We start from the raw sequence: 23458 nt of genomic DNA, 5'->3' as shown, positions 1-23458 counted from the left end.
TCGCATATGCACTCTTTTATAATGTATTCACAAGATCAGTGATCAATGATCAAACATGGTCCACTCGATGATACATTACGGTCAGGGCTGCATTTAAAACGAAAATCAATATATAACAAACATGCTTGAAACAAGGCAACAAAAAGGATTTATAACAAACATGGATTCCGATTACTGTCATACACAGACCAAAAATATCTTTAATTAGGACTACATTGTTATGCAGCATTTTTACGGTCGGAGGTCATCCTCATACAATCACATAGAAAATTCACGTTCACAGCCACTATGCCTTCCGTCCTTGCTTGTCATTCGTTATTATCTAGACCTGCTCCGTGCTACTCATGTTACATACATCCATACACTGTTCAACTTCAGGAACAGCCTACCCGATGGCTTTATACTTTAATCCATGTCTGTCGCAATGCGTAACAAATTTTCGAACGTGTCGCGAGTCGCGTCATTAGAAAACAGTGAGCCAGCCGTGCGGTCAAGATCGTCAGCTTTCCAGCAAAAGTAAGCGAAAGCTCTTTGATACAGGATGCCAGAGAAAAGTTTCTCTATCAAGGGAGATTCTAAGGGCTCACCAAGAAGAGCGTTCAAAAACATGGCGTCCTTCATGCAGCACAGCCATTGAGATGAGCTGTGCAGAGCACCTTTGTTAAAGGAGCTCTGTGGTATTTCCTCGATTTCAGGAGGCAGCGGTGCCTCATAATAGGTTGCACAAATGGTGAATATGAGGGCTTTTATGGCTTCTTCAACATGGCGTTCGTGGTCTTCGCTGGATGTGCTCCAGAATCTCAAGACAGCTGCTAGCAACTTCATTTCGTCATCGAAAGACTCGACGATACCTTCATTCCCTCCTCTCAGTAAGACATCGAAAACGTAGGATAGCCTCTCTCCCATTATATCATTCCGATCCGCAAGCGCATCATCCTCCAAATTCAACTGTAGCGATTCCATTCTGGGCTTATCAATTGTCACAGTTACCATTTCTGCTACATATTGACTGCCTTGACGATCCGCCACCATAACCTGGTAAGTATCGTCTTCTCCGACATCTTTCACCAGATGTACCTGATACGAGGCGTTTCTGATAGAGGAAGACATTTTGTTACAAGAAATTCGGTCTTGATCATCTGGGACAATCGGAAGGAAATCCGCCAGAACCGGAGGATCACCGACTTCATGTAAGCATCGTGTTCCTCTACAAAATCTGTGACCGCCTTGCTTCAAATCGTCGACGTAAACTTTGGCACCAGGCAAATTTCTGTACACATTGAGGCAAGCTCTGATCTGGTCTTCCGGAATATTACTGACATGTTGCTTCAAAAGTTGAATCACGCTATCATCGTCCCGGTATTTCCTTCCCAACCATATTAGTAATTCCTTGAGCTCCTCTGGCGACCCCCGATTCCCTCGCCCTCGTGGATTACGACGAGCTGGTGCGACCTAGAATGTAGTTACGTTGCATGATGAAAGATTATTATCGGTACCTCGATAATATTGAGTCGATATCACAATTTGCAAGAACTATCAAATATTGATATAATTATTATAGCTTCAATGTGCCCTTTCTCGTTTATTACGTGTCAAAGCATAACAATGGCCGTAGAGCTGTTAAAATAAATGCTCCAAAGTTTTGGAAATGCGCCTTGCAGGGGGAATGCACTCTAAAAATGATGTGGTCGCAAATTGCAGGGCAAGACGAGAAAAAATATATGGCCGCAGCCATTTTCTTCAGAACGCCACCGTAATGGAGCTGCAATTTATTGAAATTTCCAAAAGTGTTTCACGCTCCAGCAGTCACGCAGAAATCGAACTTTATATAGTTGTCAGCCGATGTTATAAAGGAAATATGTCGTACACGTCAATGTGGTTTAGATACTGCGTTCAACGGAAGATCTCCAGTCAGGCGATTTATGTAAAAATCGGGCCTAGCGTATTCTCCTTCTTTTGGACAGAAATAGATCATGCCTAAACATGTTGTATACATAAGAATAAGACATGATCTCTTTCTGCCCGATTTTGGCATAAATCGCCTGACTGGACATCTTCCGTTGAACGCAGTATCTAAACCACCTTGGCGTGTACGACATATTTCCTTCATAACAGCGGCTGACAACTATATAAAGTTCGATCTCTATGTGACTGCTGGAACGTGAAACACTTGTCCAAATTACAATAAATTGCAGATCTATTACAGTGGCGTTCACAAGAAAATGGCTGCGGCCGAAAATTTTTCGTTTTAATTTGAGACCAACATCATTTTTAGAGTACAGTGCCCCTTTAAGCTAAATGCTATGTCTGTTGAATATCTGCGAAATGTATCGGAGTTCTTGGTGAAGGTGCCATAGGTATCGATTTTACCGGCATTTGCTTGAAATTCTGTCTGATATCAGTTGAGCTCTAACCATGATCATTGAACACGGATGTAGCCAGATTAGATCGTGAGGTGAGGTAAAATTTCTATTCGCAGTAATGCCTTTAGCATTATCGATGTCACAAGATTCCAAATCCGACGAAAGGCAAAGACGTCTTGATCAATGTTCCCTCTGATTTTTGACGTGCCTGCGCACTAGGGTATGACTAAAAAAAATTGCCTGTAGCAGGGATTAATGAGCATTTTGGTACAAATTATAAAAATTATAATCATTTTGTTGAAATCGAAAAAATGTCCCGCACGAACTAACTTCAATTTTCGTCACTGGTCCAAAATATAGAAAAAATTAACATTTTAAAGGTATTCTTTGCTACAAATTTAACCTTCATATATATGTCCTTTTGCACTTCTGGTAAAGTTCATCCATCAATTTGACTTCCCTTTCTGTTATTATGTTAGTGCCAGGGACATCTACAACGGACATATCCGACTTCCAATGGGATTTTAAGGGACTTTATTGCTGCAGTACATTCGAGCGCAAAGATAGCGGCAAATATTCTTTGGTATACTCCACAGCCCAACCGATTTCGGATTTTTGGGTCGATAACGAAAAAACCGATACCTCACACCTTGACCGAGAACCCCAATACATTCAGCAGATATTTAAAAGAGGTTGGATATACATTAAAGCACATTTTCAAAGCTTCAGAGCATTTATCCGATCATCTTTACAGCCATTGTTATACTTGAACATGAGAGAAACTAGAAAGGCAACATTTGGACACTTGTTAAGTGTAAGCTATGTGACATATATCAATATTATCAGTCTAGCGGTCAAAGATTAAGTTTCTGACTCCCTACCGCCATGTTGTGACGTCACGAAAATTGCCGATCATTTTTCAGCTTCAATGGCCGATACTGATAATTCTCTTAAAGTGTGATATCGTCCCGATATTATCGGCGAACCGATAATCGGTCGGGCTCCAGTATATTCCATCTATAGACATCTGGTTAGAATACCAGGCTTCCTGACATGTATTTGCGATGAATAAGCATGATTGTTGTGGATGATTGTTTTCGTAGTGTTTTACCATATAATCTCCAAATTTGTAGCTGAGAGTTGGATTTGTTGAGGCTGTTGGATTAAATAACTCTGATGTATGCTTTGAGAAACGATAATATTTTGTTGGCAACCAATGTTTTGTGGTTTACGAAAACCCTTGCTCATCATTGCAATCTGCAGTCTCACAACAACGCCATTCCGCCGCCCAGCATCAACATTTGTTGAGTCACATATGATATGACATTTTCAAATTTTCATGATATTCCACTAATCGGTTTTCCAGGCCGCTGAAAATATGTTGAGCTGTTCTACTTTCGTGTTTTCGAACAACCAGTTCGATTTGTGTCAGACAAATTGAAATTATACGATATATACAGTGACATCTGAAATCGAATTTAATAATTATTTATTTATTATTTAATTTTGACTGTAAGCAAGAAAAGGATCGGATTAATTCAATCTGGGCAGTCATAATTTACCAAAATACTATTTTAGGTCTTCGCTATTGGAATCGTGTCAGTTAAATTCAAATCAGTCGGTATATATTTTATAATGTATGTATCTACAAAAAATGTCTATTCTCCATACAGTGAGAAATGTAAAAAAATTTTGCGGGAGGTTTTTGTTCAACCAGTCTTAACTTTTGTTAATTTTGTAATCAGGACACAAAACCTCATCGTTTGCGACTACAGGACACACAAAATTTAGAATTTTTTTTTCTAGTCATAACCCTACTGCGCACACTATTCAACTTACTGGCAGACCCTTGGACAACAGTGCATAACGACAAAAAAGGTCATCACTTCGGATTTTTCGTGGGCAAGTTGGATTTTCTGTGTGCAGAGACTGTGTCAGTACTGTGCATAGCAGACCATATCTCTCGGTAAATCGTGATTGATTTACAAATCTACATGGGCAGTGGTATTCAGTCACCCTGGCGATTTTCGGCAATGCTCAATAATAAAAACTATCCCGTATATCTATCGACATACAACTTTCTACAAGGCCTAACTAAAAATGTTTCGTTTCTCTGAAGAAGTGGGAGGCAACAGCCTACACCCAAATTTGGTTCAACTCCAACCAGAACCAGCCTTGCTACAGGAGAAACAAGTTTCTATTTATTATATAAAAATAAGTAAATAAATCTAAAATTTTCTGTTCACCCCATGAATGAACCAATGAAAGCAAAGTTATTGCCGTCGAAAAATTTGGAACATCAATAAAATAGTATTTATTCTTTCTATTCTTCAATTAATTATTAAAGTGGTGTCCACCATAAATACTATTTTATTCAAATCCAAATTTTTCAACAGCAATAACTTTGCTTTACTGGTTGGAATTGAACCAAAGTTGGTGAACATCGTTTCGATAGACAACCTAACACATTCATGGGGTGAACCCAACATATATCATTCTTTATTTTCAATTGGTAGGTAATGGAAACTTTATTCTCCTGTAGCAATGCGGCTACTGGCTGGAACTGTACCAAATTTGGTGTGTAGGCTTAAATTAAGTAACCTAACAATTTTATCAAGTAGCCAGTACGATTTGAGAAAATAAGCCATCTTTGAACACCCCTATTGTAGAACTACATCTTGAAGCAAAGCGTGGTGAAGAGGTGAGGGAGAATATACGTACTGGAGTAGGCTATTTGCTAATAAGCAACCTGGCATATATTGAAGATGTCCGCACAAATTTATCGGGCACCATTAGTCATCTTTTACAACGTGCATGGCGTTAGATAGCGGCAAATGTCACAAGATTGCAATCATTTCATGCGAACAAACCTACCGTTAAAACAGCACTGACAAACGGGCTGAAATCGACATTGTGCAATGCATCTTTACCCGATATTGGCTCCAGAAAGGTAATTGCATTTGGAGGGAGGTCAAACGCGCTCTCCAATCTTCGGCGGTGGAAGACCTTACACGGACATGTTCCTGCCACCTGTGTAATTGTGTTACATGATAATCTGCGCGCAGTTGGTCCATTAAAATTATAATGGGATACCAGGATTCGAATTTCGAAAGCACATGCACTTTGACCGGAGAAAGACAAATCAACGTATGCGTTACATGAGGCAGCATCTTCATCACAGATATACTTTATAAAGGGACATTGAATGCAATATATAGGTATAGATTCGCTACAAATTTCTGAAATTATGCCTCTCACTTACATTTTCCCAACAGAAATCCGACATCGGGAGAAATCCTCTGGCCAAATCGTACACGCAAAAGTCCGTGTCTGTCCCGAGTACGTAACCATCCAGCGCGTTGGCTACAGCGGCGATAACGGAATCTGCATCACCACGAACGGCAACATACGGAATACCCAATTCCGTAAGAGTTTGCTTGAAAACGTCCTCTAGAAAAATGTTATAAAATCACACCAATGAAGATTACAGCTGTAACTTGCGTTGAATCACATTGACAGCGTGCCCAAATGTGACCAATATTGTAGGGTTACCACACGTCCTTTTTCAAGAAATCTCAAATATCTTTCCCAAAGGCTTGCGCACACGTCTATGGGTTCTCAGGTCATTAAAGGTTAAGATTCTTACAGCCCCTAGGTAACTCATTCATTTTTATTCCATCTGAAATAGTAGACGTAGAATCAGCATTTCAAAAGGACGAGGTGTGACATTTTCTACAATCACAGTGCAGCAGTGCATATCGTCGCTGGAAAACCAAACTGTCCTATGTCCACTTTTGGTGATTTTGACTTTTTTGGTTTCTATTATTATTTGGACATAGGTCTTTCTTTTTAGCCGGGTTTCATGTTTCTAGGTAGTGTGGATCAATGGTCAAGTGGACATATACACATGGATTTTCATGGCAAATTGAAAACCAAACTGGGTTATGTCCAAATTATGGACATAAACCTCTTTGACCTTCCACTTGACTAAGGTTTTATGTACGCCTGTGAGGCTCTATGTCCATCATTGCATGTAAGTAAAGTGGCGGGAAGATCCTGCCATGTGTCATTCGAGTGTTCTATAGTATCTCTCAGGATTTAATTACCTTTTTAGTTAGGTTAATGCATGTTCTCGAATATGCTCTGCCAAAATTCAGAGATGAACAGTAGGGTTGTCCAAAATTTGGAAGATCTTACAAATCCTCCGTTGTAATGTCTTATTCTATAGATTATTGATAAAAAACGACACTGAGCCTAAAAGAAGCTTACAGGAAGGCCGTTAAGATTTCGTGCAAAGCGTTTGAAAGTAGCTGCCAAAGAATCGGCGTGCCACCGACCATCGAACGGAGAGAAGATTAGTAATCACGAAACCACGGCTCTTGATTGGCTGATCGGCTATGCTTCAATGAACACGGCAGCAGCAGCTTGCTGATTATGTGATCAAGGAGTCTGCTACCGGCGGCGATTCTGAAAGCGCATTGTATGTAGGCTGACAATTAATGATTTAGGATTGATTCAGGGTATGTTGAGGTACGAAATACATGATGAACAAACAACAGCTGCTTCACAAATCCGTCTAAAGCATGACCGCTTTAATGTGAAGGACACCGCCGTAGCTTATATGCCTTTGTTTTCAACGAGGGAAAGCATAGGCGCTTATGCAAGTGGCGACGGATTCCAAGTTTCAGAAAGGATCTATCATTATTGAATACAAATGTAAAACTTAACAATGACACTACTTTGTCTGTGTGATCTTATTGGGCTCAGGTTGTAGTACATAGTTGAAGTTTTGAAAGCTCTAAGGATCGGCTGAATCAGCGGGTTATGCTTGGCACTTATCAGATGCTTTCAGCAAATTGTATTCACTTGCAAGTGTTGTCAAAGTCCTTAATGCTGACGCAGAAAAGGGGTGTAAAAGTAAGCACATACTATGCTGGATATGATATGTCAAAGTCCTTAATAATCGTGCAGAAAATGAGTGTAAAGGTAAGCACAGACAATGATGCATAGTGCACAGTATCCAGCATAGTTTGTATGTCATATCCAGCATAGTCTGTGCTTATATTTACACCTCGTTTCTGCGGCATCATTAGGGACTTTGTAAACACTTACAAGTGAATTCAATTTGCTGTAAACATCTGATCAGGGCCAAACTTAACTGTCTGATTCAGCCGATCCCTAGAGCATTCAAAACTGCAACTATGTACTACAACCTAAGCCCAATAAGATCACACAAATTATATTGTCATTGTTAGGCTTTATATTTGTATTCAATAATGATAGATCCTTTCTGAAACTTGGAATCTGTCGCCACTTGCATAAGCGCCTATGCTTTCCCTCGTTGAAAACAAAGGCATATAAGCTACGGCGGTGTCCTTCACATTAAAGCGGTCATGCTTTAGACGGATTTGTGAAGCAGCTGTTGTTTGTTCATCATGTATTTCGTACCTCAACATACCCTGAATCAATCATAAATCATTAACTGTCAGCTTACATACAATGCGCTTTCAGAATCGCCGCCGGTAGAAGACTCCTTGATCACATAATCAGCAAGCTGCTGCTGTCGTGGTCATTGAAGCATAGCCGATCAGCCAATCAAGAGCCGTGGTTTCGTGATTACTAGTCTTCTCGCCGTTCGATGGTCGGTGGTACGCCCATTCTTTGGCAGCTACTTTCAAACGCTTTGCACGAAATCTTGACAGCCTTCCTGTGAGCTTCTTTCAGGCCCATTGTCGTTTTTTATCAATAATCAATAGAATAAGACATTACAACGGGGGATTTGTAAGATTTTCCAAATTTTGGACAACCCTAATGAACAGTGTGATATGCCAGAATTCAGAGTACTGGTAGATTAACAGTGAGAGATGAGATAATAATACTTGTGTTGAAATTTAGATGTTACTCATATCTTGATGTTTTTACTGGATTCCTATCAAAATTTGTTGATTACAGGGATATATTATGGTAATTCCCAGTACTTGTGGTTTAAAAGTGGCAGAATGAATCGAATTAGAATAAATTCAAGGGTGTCAACGGAAGCCTGGCAATCTGACGAGAAAAACCAGTTGGACACTGACACTCTGACAGATTGTCTTATATGCATTTTGGAGATTATGGAGAGATGCAAGAATACAAGGAACAGTTATAAAAGCTTTGGGATCTAAGTGGCAAGTGACAAGTTGTTTCTAGAAGGAATCGCAGATAGAAAAGGAGGAGTTGCAGTTGAGCCATCTTGTTCTGGTGGTGCCGTAAACAGAGGCAGTGACTCTGACTATGAGGAGATTGAATTAAGTGACTCTGCAACGGGAAACGATTCAGATTATGATCCCGAAAAAAAAAAATGGCAGCAAGTGGAAAGATGTGTTTCTAGTAGATGAGCCTTGTTCGTCGAAACAGAGAGATTGTCTTATTGAAGGAGAGGAGGTTTATTTGTGTCATCATTCTATTATTCCAAAAGACAGCGAAATTATAACTTCACTATAACTGATATAAATTCAATGAAAACGACATGCTTCCTATGGAATGAAACTGAGACCAAAAAAAGGATCCTGTGAGGTTGCTATCGCAGTTTTTCTGCACTTGAAGTCATTGAATGACACAGGAAAGAAATCTGTTCATTTATTCTGTGACCGGTGCGAGGAGCAAAATAATAACAGAACGGTTGTTGTAATGCTATGCCATGCTTCTACTGTTTTTGAATTTGAGGAGATAACTTTAAATTTCATGGTAATTGAACATTCACAAAGTGAATATGACAATGCACACTCTGTTATCGAAAACGCCACCAGAGGAAAGTGCATATTTACCACAAAACAATGGGAAAAGGCAATAAAAATGGCATTTAAGAAGAATTCACCTGAAGTCAATGCCTTTAATTACAGTGACGTGATTGACTTCAAGTCATCACTGGGTTTTCCGCAGTATGCCTCAATTTGGCAGAGCTAATCCATCATTGATGCTGGGAAAATGCCGGTGAAAAAATTTAGTGGTCAAAAGTGATGCAAATGAAATTTTTCAAGGGTTCCAATTCAACAGTTTTTTTTCAAGTATAGTTACAGTGAGCCCTCGTTCCAAAAATTGCAGCTGTCCAGTTCAAGACCAGCTACTAGGTCAAATGCCACAGTTCTACCACTGCTGTAGGAGGAGAGATCAGGGATTCCGGAAGACAAATACAAAGACTTGTCTAAACTCTGTGATAAAAATTTGGTTCCTCCACACTTGCATTCCTTTTACAAAACCCTTCCGGTGGCATGCACTAGTGAAGGGAGTGACTGAGTTATTCAGTTTCTTTCATTCGTTTCATTTGTTATGTTCCTGTTTCTTACTTTGACATTATTAAGCCATAAAATGCTGCTAAAGTACATTATTGACGCATTGATTGGTAATTTGAAGAGGAATTATGTCCAAGAAAATGCTACTTAGTTGAGGACTATTTGAGAACCAAACTGGCCTATGTCCAAAATGGGGGTTGCTCTTATTTTGAGAAACTAAAAATTATGCGATATCCCAGCTATATGCATATATATCAGTATCCCAGGAGCTCACTGTTGCCGTGTGGACTAGGGTTGGATTATCCGGATAACGGTTAACCGGTTAACCGGTTAACCGCAGGTATTTTCACTATCTGATATCCGGATATTTTTCTGCCGGTTAACCGGATAAAAAAGAATCGTTGCTAACGCATTTTACACGTTTTAGTAAGCTTCAATAAGTCGTATTCAGTGTTGGCACGGCCGATTAACGAGAAGCGTGTTGCCAATTAGCGAGATGCGTCTGTACACATTGCACAATATAATGTGACGCGATCTCCTGCTGAGAAGATCGTTAAATTAGTAGGTCATTGATTGCCTCGCGCTCGGCTATCGTCTCTGGCCTGATTTATCGCGTCTTCAACAAGCCGATAGTTCCACTGGATTGAAGAATCGCATCTGCAATAGGCCATGTGCAGTGTACACACTATTCCATCGCTGGCCTGCACAATCGCATCTTCATTGGCTTGGTGCTCACGATATTATCGTTGACCTGCACAATCGCATCTGCAATAGGCCTACGAACGATATAATCGCTGGCCTAACCATCTCGGACCCAGCACGCATTGGCTCCTATCTCTCGATGGCTTGTTGACGATATGCCGTTAAGTGTATTCTAATTAGTGATTCTGAGAGTGACACCGCGAAACTGAATGACATCGAATGTTCGCAAAAATGTGCGTGCGTGCAAGCGTAATTGATTTCCGCTGATGATTAATTCGAAAAAAAAATCGAAACCCCCTGATTTTATTTCAGTCCCCCTACATTTTCGGCTGGCTGCGTGCCTGATCACGTGAATTAGAGCGAGGTATGATGTCGGCATCAATTCCAGTATCAGCTAGTCGTCCTTCTAGTACTCTAAACCTAAACATAAGGATGGTCAAAAGGATGCAAAGCCGTTGAAGTTTCCGGCGGACGACCTGCCAACCTTTTGACTCTCTATGAAGCGCTGCTTTCTATTCAGCCCACTTATGTGGAAGCTGAAAAAGCATTCAATGAACGTGGACTCTTTGTTACAAAATTCCGGTCCCGGCTACAGGATCCCACAATTGATGCATCTGTGCTTTATAAAGAGGGCATTGCAGAAGCAGTGAACATTAAATTTGCGTGGTTTTTCTCGTATTCGCTCATACTGCGCGCGTAGGTAGGTACTCTACAATAACACTGTGTAATGATTTTGCGATCCGTTTTACATGCAGACCTAATGAAATCGATTGTCTCACTTAGCAGTTATTATCCGGTTAACCGGTTAGATAAATTCCAAAATATCCGGATATATCCGTTATCCGGATAGTGAAAATTATTGATATCCGAACTAACCCTAGTGTGGACAGTGTGAGCATGATAACTATGGGAAATCTTCTTTTTCGATTATCTCAGCTTGCTGTTTTGTGACATAGTGCAGTTTGGTTTTCCAGCGACGATATAATGATATAAGTTCTCAATACGTATGTATACATCTTATTACAACCAAACACTCTAAGGTAATAGGTAATAAACATGGGCATGGTAAATAAAGAAGTGTTTCTAGTTTCTCCTCTGTCCAGTCCGACGACATGAGTATGAGTAGGTTGTCACTAATTGCACAGCACACTACATTCTAGCATTGTACTCCAAGCATGCGACATACTTCCCACTATAGGCTGCGGTAATCGCGTATGCTGGGTGACTTTACCACCGTTAACTAGAGTCCAAGCGCCTTGAATATTCATTGTTTTTTTTTCAGATACTCCGGGATCTTGTCTACAGACCTGAACCTGCAATATGGAACAGAGTTAGCCACTTCTACACTTGAAACGTGTTGTATAGATTCTGTTCCATGAGAAAGGGCATGGGTTCTTATAGTGTACGGTAATCTAGTAGTGAAAATTGCTTCGTACAAGCTCCATTTTCGTTCGAAATTTCTCAACGAAGTGAATTTAAGTAATGGAGTGTAAAGTGGCATCAATTGCTGGCGACAGCGTTCGAAATTGCAGAAATGCATCTTTTCTACTATCGAACAATGGCCGATTAAGCCATGAGTAGGCACTGTTTTTGAAATATGATGTAGCCTAATTAGCCTTCAAAATCTGTTGAAGTAGAGGAGTTCGCCTTAAAGCGGGGTTGGGCAATTATTTTTCTCCGCGGGCTAAATGATAAGTAGAAAATATGTCGGTGAGCCAAGTCCAAAATGTTGACCATATTCTGTGGCATATTAATTTCATTTCAAATTGAAAGCAATGAATTGCCTAGTGAATAAATGATGCTGATTGGTTGCGTTGATATTAGGTAAAGAGTAGGGCGAATTCTTTGTTTTGACATGTCAAAATATGTCACTATTTTGTAATAATTAAAGCGTTAGGTCAAAAGATTGTCAAAACTGTTTACAAAGTCTAAAAATTTTTGAACCCCATATTTCGTTTGTATCATAGATTTTGCACTGTCGGTGAACTTATCATTTGATATTTTAAAGCTTGTAGCCTACTTTATAGGCCTACCGTTGTAGACAGCCCATTGTGAATCATAATCGTCGAATGAAACAAATTGGTTGACATGGTGTTATGGTCAACGTACCGCAACATCGTAACTCAGTTTTTGTCATACTTTTTTGTGCTACCGCTCCCTTGACAAGGAATAAAGTGCCAGTGCCCCCCGACCCCCTCAACACGGATAAATCAAACGAATGTTGTTCTGAATATATTACAGCTAATAATGGGACGGATCCAGCTGACGTGTTACTAACATCATTTGATAAGATAAATCACATTCTAAAATCTCCAGTCTCCACGTCTCGTACTATCAAGTCTTTTTTTTCACTGTGAGTCAGAAACCTAGTCACAGAACTGAAAACAGGTTCTGAGAGGGGAAGAGCAATGACAGAAAAGTCAACCCGACCCAAGTTAGAGTATTTCTATTTGATTCAACTGCGTGTATCAAGAACGATTGATTACAGATACTGAACTTCAGTTTCAAATCAAAATTTTCCTATGTACACTACAATGTAATCAGCTCCACAGCCATTTCATGCTCGGAAACTTTACAGAGTAGATTGATAATCCGGTAAAAACTTTCTACATGTAATATATCCTGGACCCAAATCACCATGAACATATCCTTGTGCAACTTGTGTATTCGAGCTGGACCGGTAGCTCCTGCGGGCTTGAGAATTGGAACTGTTCAGTGTTCGCTAGGGCTGTTCAAAAATAACTTTTTTTTTCGGATTTCAGCCATTCACTGATTAAATTGTCAGGTTACCCTAAAAAAGGCTGTGCACCAAATTTGGTTCAATTCTAACAAGTATCCTGTAGGACTCCGCATATCCTATTTCAATTCTCAATTTATTAGGAAAGTTAAAAAAAAATCCAATTTTTCTCCCAACCCCATGAAATTTTTGAGCTGTCTTCAAAGATGATGCAAAACAAATTTTACTCGATTCCAACCAACTAGTAGAAGCGGAGCTATTTGAGTTTTTCGTTGATAATTCTCAGAATACCCCAGGGGTGCAATGTGCACTTTGCGAGCCACTGTCCTAACTGAATCAAGACTGCTTGGGCATTGCATGGTTGTTATATCAAGAAGCGCACAATGATTGGTGAAAAATTGTGATGTAGACAACATTGTCCGAATGAAGCGACAGCAGCAACTTGAGTGTTGCCAGCCAACATCTGTTGCTGTTGGCCGTTGGGCGTTCTTTCTCTATTCTTGACAAGCTACTTAGTAAGGACTGACACTTTCTACCCGAGAAGGTAGGAAAGTATCTTTTGTTGTACTACAACAAATTTTAATTATTTCTACCGTACCGTAATACATGGTGTAACTACTGGAATTCTTCATAGGGCCAGATTTTGTTGAAATTAAGTTTTTCCATGTAAAAATTTTTCAGTTTAGTAGTAGAATTTAAACATCATGTAGGAAAACACCTAAATTTGCATAATGAGGTCATAATTTGGTAAAAATTAGTTTTTCTAGGTCAGAAAATATCAATATTTTGATTGTTAAGGTATAAATCTTGCGTTTTGCGTTTTTTAGGTAAAAAGAAAAAGACTTCCGTGAACCCAAAATCATACTTATTTATAGTCATTCTTCAAAGTAATGTTACACATGATACATTTGAAACTCTCTTTAAACCCCTATCCACATTTTCTATTAAGGCAGCAAATTTATTTTGGATAGGCCTACGGTACTAAAAAGCTTATCGACTTGGTCGCTGCCTTCGAGCCGTTCCCCTGACGCCAGTAAACAAATATATAATGCTCCAAACCTTCTTTGCATTTCAGCTTTTGGCTTTTTTACATGCACGCCTTATAATCACCACCACTGATTGACTGGTTTTAGGAGTTAGGGATTCAGAACAGAAGAGAATGACCTGTATTTGGACATATATAGCGTAATAGGATATTCGGTAACTGTATTCACCAAACGGCATCGCAATCACCTTCGGAAAACATTGGCGATGAAATATTGACCCTCCAAACGTAGGCTACAATATGTTCCGCGGCAATAAAAGCTCAATTAGACAGAGTTCTCATATTATAAAGAGGAATTCTTACGCATCAAAAACGACGTAGCAGCGGATGTTACAACGATCGACCAGCGTGTTGAAAAATCTGATTGTGATTCCTCGCAGCTCTGAATACTCGCCTCCACACCTGTAACATATATAACAGTCATGAATACGGCGATTTTTTTTACATGTCAAAATTTTGTCAAAATTGTTTACAAAGTCAAAAAAAATTGACGTTTGCATTTCGTTTCTATCTTAGATTTTGCTGTCTGTGAACTTGTCGTCTGATGTTTAACAACTTGTAGCCTACTTTATTGGTCTATCATTGTATCAGGCCAATTATCTGTTCATTGAAAATCATGAACGGTCAAATAAAACACATGGTCCACATGGTGTTATGCTCAACTTACAGTAATATCCTAACTGAAAACTTCTTGGGCATTGCATCATTCTTATATTAAGAGCGCACGATGAGAAATTGTGATGTAGACAACAACTGCTGCCACTGAACGTTCTTCCAACTCCATTCTTGGCAAGCTAGTTAGCAAATACAGACACTTGCTACCCAAGAATGTTGGAAAATATTTCTCGTTGTACAACAAATTCTAATTATTTCTACCATAATACGTATTGTAGGCTAACTACTGGAATTCTTCATAGGGAGGTATTTTGTCAAAACACTACTTTTTCAAGTAGAAATTTTCTGTTTTGAAGCCAAAAACGATTTTTCAGGCCAAACTACTCCGTTACAACCAGGGCTTTGGAGCCGGAGCTGGTGCCCGTTATTTGAGGAGTAGCTCCGGCTCCGACCCGTTTCATATGATGCTATTATATATGCAACAACCACATCTGCTAATTTGTCATAATTGACCAGCAGGCCTGAATTTTAATGCTGTACACAGCAATGGCATGGAGTAAAGTGCGTTCTAGTGCAACTATCATGTTGTCGACAATTGACAAGTACTCAGTATGACGTCACAAGCCGGCACGGCGGCACCTATGTGTCTTCGTTGCTACATCGGATGTTACTGATGGCTGACAGACTCTAGATTACTAACCTATGGTAAATTAATAATCTATATAGATCAGGAATAGCCAACCTTTTCGGCTAAAGGGGCACATGCAATTGACGAACGAGTGCGCGATCCACTAGTAGCGCCAAGCGGGTAAAATTTTCCAAGTTTATAAAGAATAGGCCAATAATATTATTACTTGAGTATTGCGGGTCAGTTGTATTCCGCCCGCTAGGCTCAGTTTGCAAGGACAGGACTATTCGGCGTCTGGCCACATCGATATCGAAGGTTTACGATAATATGCGACAATCATTCTGTGCCTACATTTCACCGTCGAGGATCTTTATGCAAGCGCAAACGCGAAAAGACTTTCTCCCGTGATTGCAAATACAGTTACACTCAATCGGGTAAAGTAGGCATTTTTTTCATTTTCAGTAGGGGGTAGGCTACCAAGCAAGAAATCGTGTGACAATTAAACACGCGAAGGGTGAAGAAAAATTTCGCTACTAGGTTATTGTAATGTACGACGATTTACTGAAAATGTGACTGGACCCTGGATCTGCCAATGCGTCGGAACTGATATTTTAGTCATCAACATCACAAGTGTCGCAGCCAGAATTGTAATTTTTGGTTGGCATTGCAAGTTCACAATCTGAGCAATTCATTTTCGATAATATAATAGGAAATTACCACGCAAAACCCTCTCGGCCACCCCTGATATAAACAGGCCCATTCGATAATTTCAGAACCGGAACCGGAGCTGGAGCCGGAGCAGTGGTAATAATGCGGCTCCGGAGCTGGAGCCGGAACTAATGTATGATAGAAGAGAGCTCCGGAGCCGGAGCTGGAGCAGTTTAAATTTACGGCTGCTCAAAAGCCCTGGTTACAACAGCCAGTTCCTACCAGAAATTAAGATAAATGGCAGCCTACAATTTCAAAATTATGTGGGAAAACACCTAATTAACATACATGAGGTGAAAATAAAATCGCCCTAGTCATGATAAAAGTGGATATAGCCATATTCTGTGATCAGTTTTGGGCTGACCAAATCAGGATTATGGAATAGTTGCTTTTTGACATAGGTGGTACTTGATTTGATAGTGGCTTAAGACCATTTGCTTGTATAGGGGCATAGGTTGCAATTGCGAAAATCTAAATAATAAGAAACAGCTTTACATATGCAATTACAGTGATCACTCGATAAAAGTATCAAAATTCTATAGACATATCCAACCTACCTTCCACTGTCTTGCATGCAGTCACAATATAAATAATAAAACAGACTGGAACCATCGATGATCACCGTCGAGTCGCATAGTTCCAAGTCGTCCGATAGTCCACGTCGATCAATGAGACCTTTCAAATACTTTATGCCCATAATTTACGGAAAATCTATATGTAGTAAGCTGTATTGAGTGATAGAGTAAGGGTTGGTATAACCCAAGTCAAAATGACCCGAATTCACCAGTGCTATCAGCATAAGATAACTGCATGTTTGGTTTCGTTTTATTTTTAATGTCATCTTTTCAAAACACCAGAAGATCCAGATAGAATGTAATAGCAATAGGAAGGTATCGAAACGACCTGGAGTAGTACTTCAATCCTACATCCGCTTTGGCCTAGAACAGGGTTCACCAACAGACAGCGGCTATAAGTTTGAGACTTCGGTAGAAGCACATAAAGATGTATATATAAATGCTGAGATAAATTACAGTTTCGCAAGGATGAACAAGTCACAATGCTATTGTACAATCATCTCGCACAATAATCTCCACCAGTAGTGACTGCATAATATGGCCTTGCATGTAACAGAAGCCGGTTATCAATGGCGGAGGGATGGTGACCTGTGACCAGAGATGGGCGGATTCCAGATTTTGGGAATCCGTATCCGTCCTGATCCGACAGTCAAATAGGATTTCGGAGTCCGACAGTTGAGCAACAAAATTAGGATCCGAAAAAATCCTGCTATTGCTTTAGTGCTATTTCACATTAAATATAGCCTGCAAAACACATATGAACATTATAATCAACAAATTAGTATCAAGTAATGCCTTACAAGGGTTTATTTATATCACATTTCGAATCAATAATGTTAGGTATGGTATATATCTTGAATATAAATGCGAGTAGTATAGGAACTAGGCAGGGGAAATGAGCGAAAAAGACTGTGAGAACAGAGAAAGCAATATTAGTAGCTTAACGGAGAGGGTAAACATAGTAACCCAGGCATGCCCTGATGCCAATAACAAAATCAGATATTGTGCATTGTGACTTGGCCAAGACAACTAGGCCTAGTACTACTGAAGAATGGAACTAAATTTTCACAAGAAGTGGCATAGTCACAGAACAGACATGTATCAAACAAAATATGGATGAATCAATCAAATTGATCACTTGATAGAGCAGCAATGAATAGGGAATATATATAATATTATATAATAAGCATGATGATGTGCACAATCAATCAGAGAGTACTGGTGGTACTTCAGTTCTAGTGTGTCTCCGAAATCATAAACAAGACCAATTGACCATGCCAGCATATATTCATACATTACCACACCACACAATCATTCCAAATGACATCAGAAATCAGAACCACCAGTTACCTCTGCAACAACACCGACACCTCGCTTTTCTGTCATCCAGTACCCTAATGGCTGATGAACAGGAAGGATAAGAATCAATATCCGAGGAACAACTGAATTCGAAAACAAACACTTCTGAAGCTCGCTTGCTGGAGCCTGCCTTCGTCCTCATCTCATCCGGCAGCAGTAGTAATCTCATCACTTTACTTATGTTGCTTACGCATTTCAACGATATGACCGGTATCAGCGGTTTCAACGTTGTCATTTACTGTCGGAGCCAGCCTGGGCTTGATCCATAGCAATAAATGCATTTAACTACGGAAATAATATCGAAGCAGCTTTTTTCATTGAATATAAGATATCTTGAACCTTTATCACCAAATAATTGTTATGAATATCAAATCATGAATATCAAATCCTGTTTAAATCCGGCTCATATGGCAGTTTCAGAATCCGGCTCCGATCCGGCCACACAAAAATTCATCAAAATCCTGCTCCGGCTCCGGCTCCTGAACCGGACTGTGGCCATCTCTGCCTGTGACCAGATGACAAAAAAACGTGTACAGATGAGCCTATATTGAGACCTATAAAAAGCTTTTGTCTACGTAGGACAGCGCACACATACTTCATATTTATCTTAAGTCTAGCTTAGACCAATTGATACAATGATACAGTCGCGGTCTGTTTTAACCCAGACTTGGATGACCACAAAATTTGCAGATATTTTTAATTAGATTAGAATTATATCCTCACAATTTTTCTAAATTATAAAAACAAACAGAATTATTGAGTGTTTTTTTTTTAATTAGATTAGAATTAGGCTACAGCTACATTTTTTCCAAGTTAGGTTAGTATTACCATGACTAACTTTATATCACTGGATTCATAAAATAGGCTTAGACAGTACTGAAGCCATTTAACTACGCAAGACAGTTCAGTGGTTTTGGTTTACAGTGGTCAACTTCTCGCGACCCATTCGATATTGTCAATACACGCTCTGAATGAAACAATATAAGTAACGCCCGTACGTAAGCTATCTATACTGAAACATACTCTATGCCAGTGCTCTTCAACCTTTTTCGACATCGTACACCCTTTTAACGTTTGCTCAAAACTCGTACACCCCTGTTCATTAGAGGTCTTCAAAAATGACTTTTTTCTCAAATCTTACTGGCTACTTGATAAAATTGTAAAGTTACCGTACCTAACTTAAGCCTACTCACCAAATTTAATTCAATTCCAACCAGTAGCCGCATTGCTACGGGAGAAGAAAGTTTCTATTTATTATATAAAAATAAATAACGAAGTATTTGAAATTTTTCTGTTCACCCCATGAAAGTATTAGGTTGCCTATAAAAACGATTTTCTTCAAATTTGGTTGAATTCAAACCAGTAGAAGCGGAGTTCTTGCCGTCAAAAAATTTGGATTTGAATAAAATAGTAGGCTATTTAGTCACAGAGTCTATTCGCAGCCAGTTAGGCCGCAAGCCAGGCAAATTGGAATTTATTTCGTGTCAGCCAAAAAACAGCATGACATTACTAACGATAATCAACCTAAATGTAACAGTATTGGGAAGCTGAGTAGGTAAAGCTACTGCTGCTGAAGCGGTAATTCAGATCAGCGATGATAGCAGGCACACCAGCCTACTGCGCATCAGGCCTGCTCCACACCACACACAGTCTATAGTAGCACATGGGCTGCAAGGTGGCGAGATAGCGCAGTGGTATAATCCGGCAAATTTCGATATTAAAGTTGACTATGTAAAGGTGCGTGCTACAGTCCCGTAACGATATTAAAGTTGACTGTGTATATGTGCGTGCTATGCTCCCGTAAAATAGATTAACGCAAAAGTCGGTATAGAACTGCGTTAGTTTTCAAGGTGTTCCGACATAAAATATGTTACGAAATTTGGTATGTTGCATTGTCATAATGTCCTACAACTGCGTACCAAATTTCGAGTTGGGGAAATGGCAAATTTCGATATTAAAGTTGACTGTGTATATGTGCGTGCTACGCTCCCGTAAAATAGATTAACGCAAAAGTCGGTATGGAACTGCGTTAGTTTTAAAGGTGTTCCAACATAAAATATGTTACGAAATTTGGTATGTTGCATTGTCATAATGTCCTACAACTGCGTACCAAATTTCGAGTTGGGGAAATGGCAAATTTCGATATTAAATGTTGATTATGTAAAGGTGCGTGCTACAGTCCCGTAACGATATTAAAGTTGACTGTGTATATGTGCGTGCTATGCTCCCGTAAAATAGATTAACGCAAAAGTCGGTATAGAACTGCGTTAGTTTTCAAGGTGTTCCGACATGAAATATGTTACGAAATTTGGTATGTTGCATTGTCATAATGTCCTACAACTTCGTACCAAATTTCAAGTTGGGGGAATGGCAAATTTCGATATTAAAGTTGACTATGTATAGGTGCGTGCTACAGTCCAGTAACGATATAAAAGTTGACTGTGTATATGTGCGTGCTATGCTCCCGTAAAATAGATTAACGCAAAAGTCGGTATGGAACTGCGTTAGTTTTAAAGGTGTTCCAACATAAAATATGTTACGAAATTTGGTATGTTGCATTGTCATAATGTCCTACAACTTCGTACCAAATTTCGAGTTGGGGGAATGGCAAATTTCGATATTAAAGTTGATTACGTATAGGTGCGTGCTACGCTACCGCAAACAGATGTAACGGAAAAGTCGATGTTGGACGGCGTTGGTTTTGAAGGCGTTTCATCCTGAAATGGTTGGCGAAATTTGGTATCCTACACCTTAATGTTGTTGGCTAACACTGTTATGAGTTTCGTGATTGGGTCTCAATTAGCGGAGTAGTAATTCGTCCATCAAAATCGAGTATCTAACAATGACGCGGTAAACTGGCATCTAGCCTGCGCGTGAGTGTGTACGCGTGCATTCACCGATTCGAGGCTCGGATCCCCCGTCTTTTTCCGAGGCTGGATTTCCGAGGCTGTGATCCCCTTCAGTAGCCTACTGCGTATCAGGCAGGGCTGTGGAGTCGGTAAATTTTACCACCGACTCCGGCTCCGACTCCGACTCCACACATTTTCAATATACCGACTCCCACTCCGACTCCGACTCCTGAGTCTTTAAACGTACCGACTCCGACTCCGACTCCCACTCCTGGGTCTTTAAACGTACCGACTCCGACTCCCGACTCCGACTCCGACTCCAGCATTATTACCAATTTACCTCGAAAATTATATGCCACATTGTCTGTTGAATGACTATCATACAACCATTAAACATATGCAAACATATGATTAACTAAGGCATGCTGAATTGTTTCATTGTGGCACAGCTCGAATTATCCACTATGCAATTAACATGACATAAAGATTTGCTAAATATCCTTCCTTATTCAAGTTTTTATAACATGGACTCTCTAATATCCTGAAATGTATGAATCATTCAAATATGGCAGATATCCAATCCTGTATAATGAAAATGTAGATAAAATATCCAAGTGTAGCTCTTGTGTATGACTCAGCAACTAATAAAGAAATTGAACTTACCAATTTTGTCATTAAACACTATCCTGATTACAAGCACAAACACTCTTACTACTAGTAATAGACATTGGTCATAAATGGAATTTAGTTAAGTAGTCAAAGACCATAGCCTATGTCTAGTCCAGTGTTGGGATCAAGTCACTACCTTCGAGTCACGAGTCATTTCGAGTCATCGCACATTTTGACTCGAGTCAAGTCAAGTCAATCGATTTTCGAAGGTGACTCGAGTCAAGTCAAGTCAGTCGATTTTTGGAGGTGACTCGAGTCAAGTCGAGTCAAGTCAAGTCAAGGCACGAATCAAGTCACAATTCAAGTCAAATCGCCTTTTCGAGGTATGAGGCGTAATTACGTCATTGTATTTTGTTCGCTGTCTGCAATACAGATTGAGTGGTCATTGATTTTGAACTGATGAACGAATATAGAGTTCAATATACACGCAAGTAAGGCGCTGTATCGCTCACAATTAAGTAGAACTAATAAACTCAGTAAGTAATTGCACAGCCTCAGTTTATGGTTACCAGCCTAAATAGAGAATAGAGAAACGAATTGATAAGATGCAATACATTACCCTTTTGCAAATTTATATGATACAATTCGAGTCATCGCCAATGGTTGAGGACTATATAAACTATTTCCGAATTCAATTTCAATAAAACAAGAGGTTTGGTTAAGTTAAGAACACTGAACAGAAATAGACATTTCGCTGTTAAATTACTTTACTATACTATAGTTTACGACAAAGTAGGCTGTAAGCTTCGATCACTTCGTTTGCGATCAATATATTTGTGAGGGAACAATGGAGGCTCATTAAAACGCACGATCATTGAATGATTGGTCGCTCTCACGGGTTACACAAGCGTTGCGCGAACAATCCGAACATATGCAAGATACGGTGACTTTTATCGACACTGATTACTTAACGACTTGAAATTGATTCGTGAATTTTGCTCCGAGTCACGAGTCAATCCACATTTCTGATACGCCGAGTCAAGTCAAGTCAAGTCATTTTAGCAAAGTGACTCGAGTCAAGTCAAGTCATACGAAAAAGTGACTCGAGTCTGACTCGAGTCAAGTCATGACTCCAGTCATCCCAACACTGGTCTAGTCTACATGTACTTAATCAAGTATTCAAGGATTGGGACTTGCAGTCTTTCTTAATCATTTGTTCGACCCAAACAGCTAAGCTACACTACAAATATTTTTAATTTTGTCAAATGGGAAGCATCGTTTGGTCATATTTACATATTTTTACAATTTTACAAAACCAGCCGATGCATTTTCTCGGTCACAGTATCATGGTATAATTCCCAAAATTGCATCAATTTTGACTGCATCGCGAAAACGCATCTTGCGATTTTCTTCCTCTCTGCAACTGAGTTGTAATTTGGAAGTAATGTCTTTTATCTATATCAGGGGTGGGCAACTTTTTCGGCGAAAGGGACACCTGAGATTTACGAACCATTGCGCGGGCAACGGGAATGTTGATAACCTTTTTTTAGTCGTCGATAGGAGCGAACCGAATTATGAAACATTGCAAACAAGACTTATATAACTACGCTCTAAAATTGATAACATTATGTCATCCAACTGTGCAGTGCGCAATCAGGCCCTGGTCGCGCGAAGCGCGAAATTTTTTTGCAAGATAACGACTGAATTAGGCTATAGCTATATCAATAAATATGTCGCTAACATACATTGGGGGTCGCATCTGAATACCACTGGGCTCATTTGACAAGGACAGGATTATTCGACGTTTAGACATAGCAAAATCGACGGTATCAGTGAACATGCCTCTATCATTTTGTGCAAATGTTTTGTCGACGATCTCGCTGCGAGTGCACAAGCGAAGCCGTATCTCCTAATCGCGAATATAGTTAGACTCAATTCTGTGAAGAATATGTATTTATAATTTTCAAAAGGGGGCTCAAATACTGAATGCAAGAAAT

General features: G+C 39.6%; 3 protein-coding genes across 7 annotated transcripts in view; 1 reads left to right on the top strand and 2 right to left on the bottom strand.

The window, feature by feature from the left end:
• The window catches only part of LOC145452080 (thiosulfate:glutathione sulfurtransferase-like), a 152357-nt gene that overhangs the window by 6678 nt on the left and 122221 nt on the right, over positions 1-23458 (top strand). The gene's annotated exons all lie outside the window — the stretch shown is intronic.
• LOC145452064 (kinesin-like protein KIF23) overlaps positions 1-23458 on the bottom strand; it is a 504115-nt gene that overhangs the window by 391300 nt on the left and 89357 nt on the right. The gene's annotated exons all lie outside the window — the stretch shown is intronic.
• Positions 181-17218, bottom strand: LOC145452070 (single-strand DNA endonuclease ASTE1-like). Of its 3 annotated transcripts, none has more exons than XM_080330284.1 (6): positions 16854-17218; positions 16627-16780; positions 14422-14520; positions 5626-5813; positions 5238-5393; positions 181-1452 (listed from the first exon to the last, which is right to left on the bottom strand). In XM_080330284.1, the coding sequence occupies exons 2-6, from the start codon at positions 16679-16681 to the stop codon at positions 406-408; spliced, it is 1545 nt and encodes a 514-aa protein (XP_080186410.1). In that variant the 5' UTR covers positions 16682-16780; positions 16854-17218; the 3' UTR covers positions 181-405. The 3 variants fall into 3 exon arrangements, with proteins under 3 accessions (XP_080186410.1, XP_080186411.1, XP_080186412.1); XM_080330285.1 differs by lacking the exon at positions 16854-17218 and adding an exon at positions 11523-11649 and having other exon boundaries at positions 16627-16667; XM_080330286.1 differs by lacking the exons at positions 14422-14520; positions 16854-17218 and adding an exon at positions 11523-11649 and having other exon boundaries at positions 16627-16787.

Source organism: Botryllus schlosseri, chromosome 12 (assembly GCF_051294905.1).
Source record: "Botryllus schlosseri isolate E-star chromosome 12, Bs_hap1, whole genome shotgun sequence".
Lineage (NCBI taxonomy): Eukaryota > Metazoa > Chordata > Ascidiacea > Stolidobranchia > Styelidae > Botryllus > Botryllus schlosseri.
The sequence above is the reverse complement of the archived record's forward strand: the minus strand, read 5'-3'. Positions and strand labels throughout refer to the sequence as shown.

What these genes read in the sequence shown, in the direction of transcription:
- LOC145452070 (XM_080330284.1), bottom strand. Translation starts at nt 16,681, where the DNA reads ATGGTTCCAGTCTGTTTTATTATTTATATTGTGACTGCATGCAAGACA. An exon ending in TGCTACGTCGTTTTTGATGC is followed by an intron (nt 5,814 to 14,421) that starts GTAAGAATTCCT and finishes ACATTTTTCTAG; the next exon opens with AGGACGTTTTCAAGCAAACT. An exon ending in TTGTCAGTGCTGTTTTAACG is followed by an intron (nt 1,453 to 5,237) that starts GTAGGTTTGTTC and finishes ACTACATTCTAG; the next exon opens with GTCGCACCAGCTCGTCGTAA.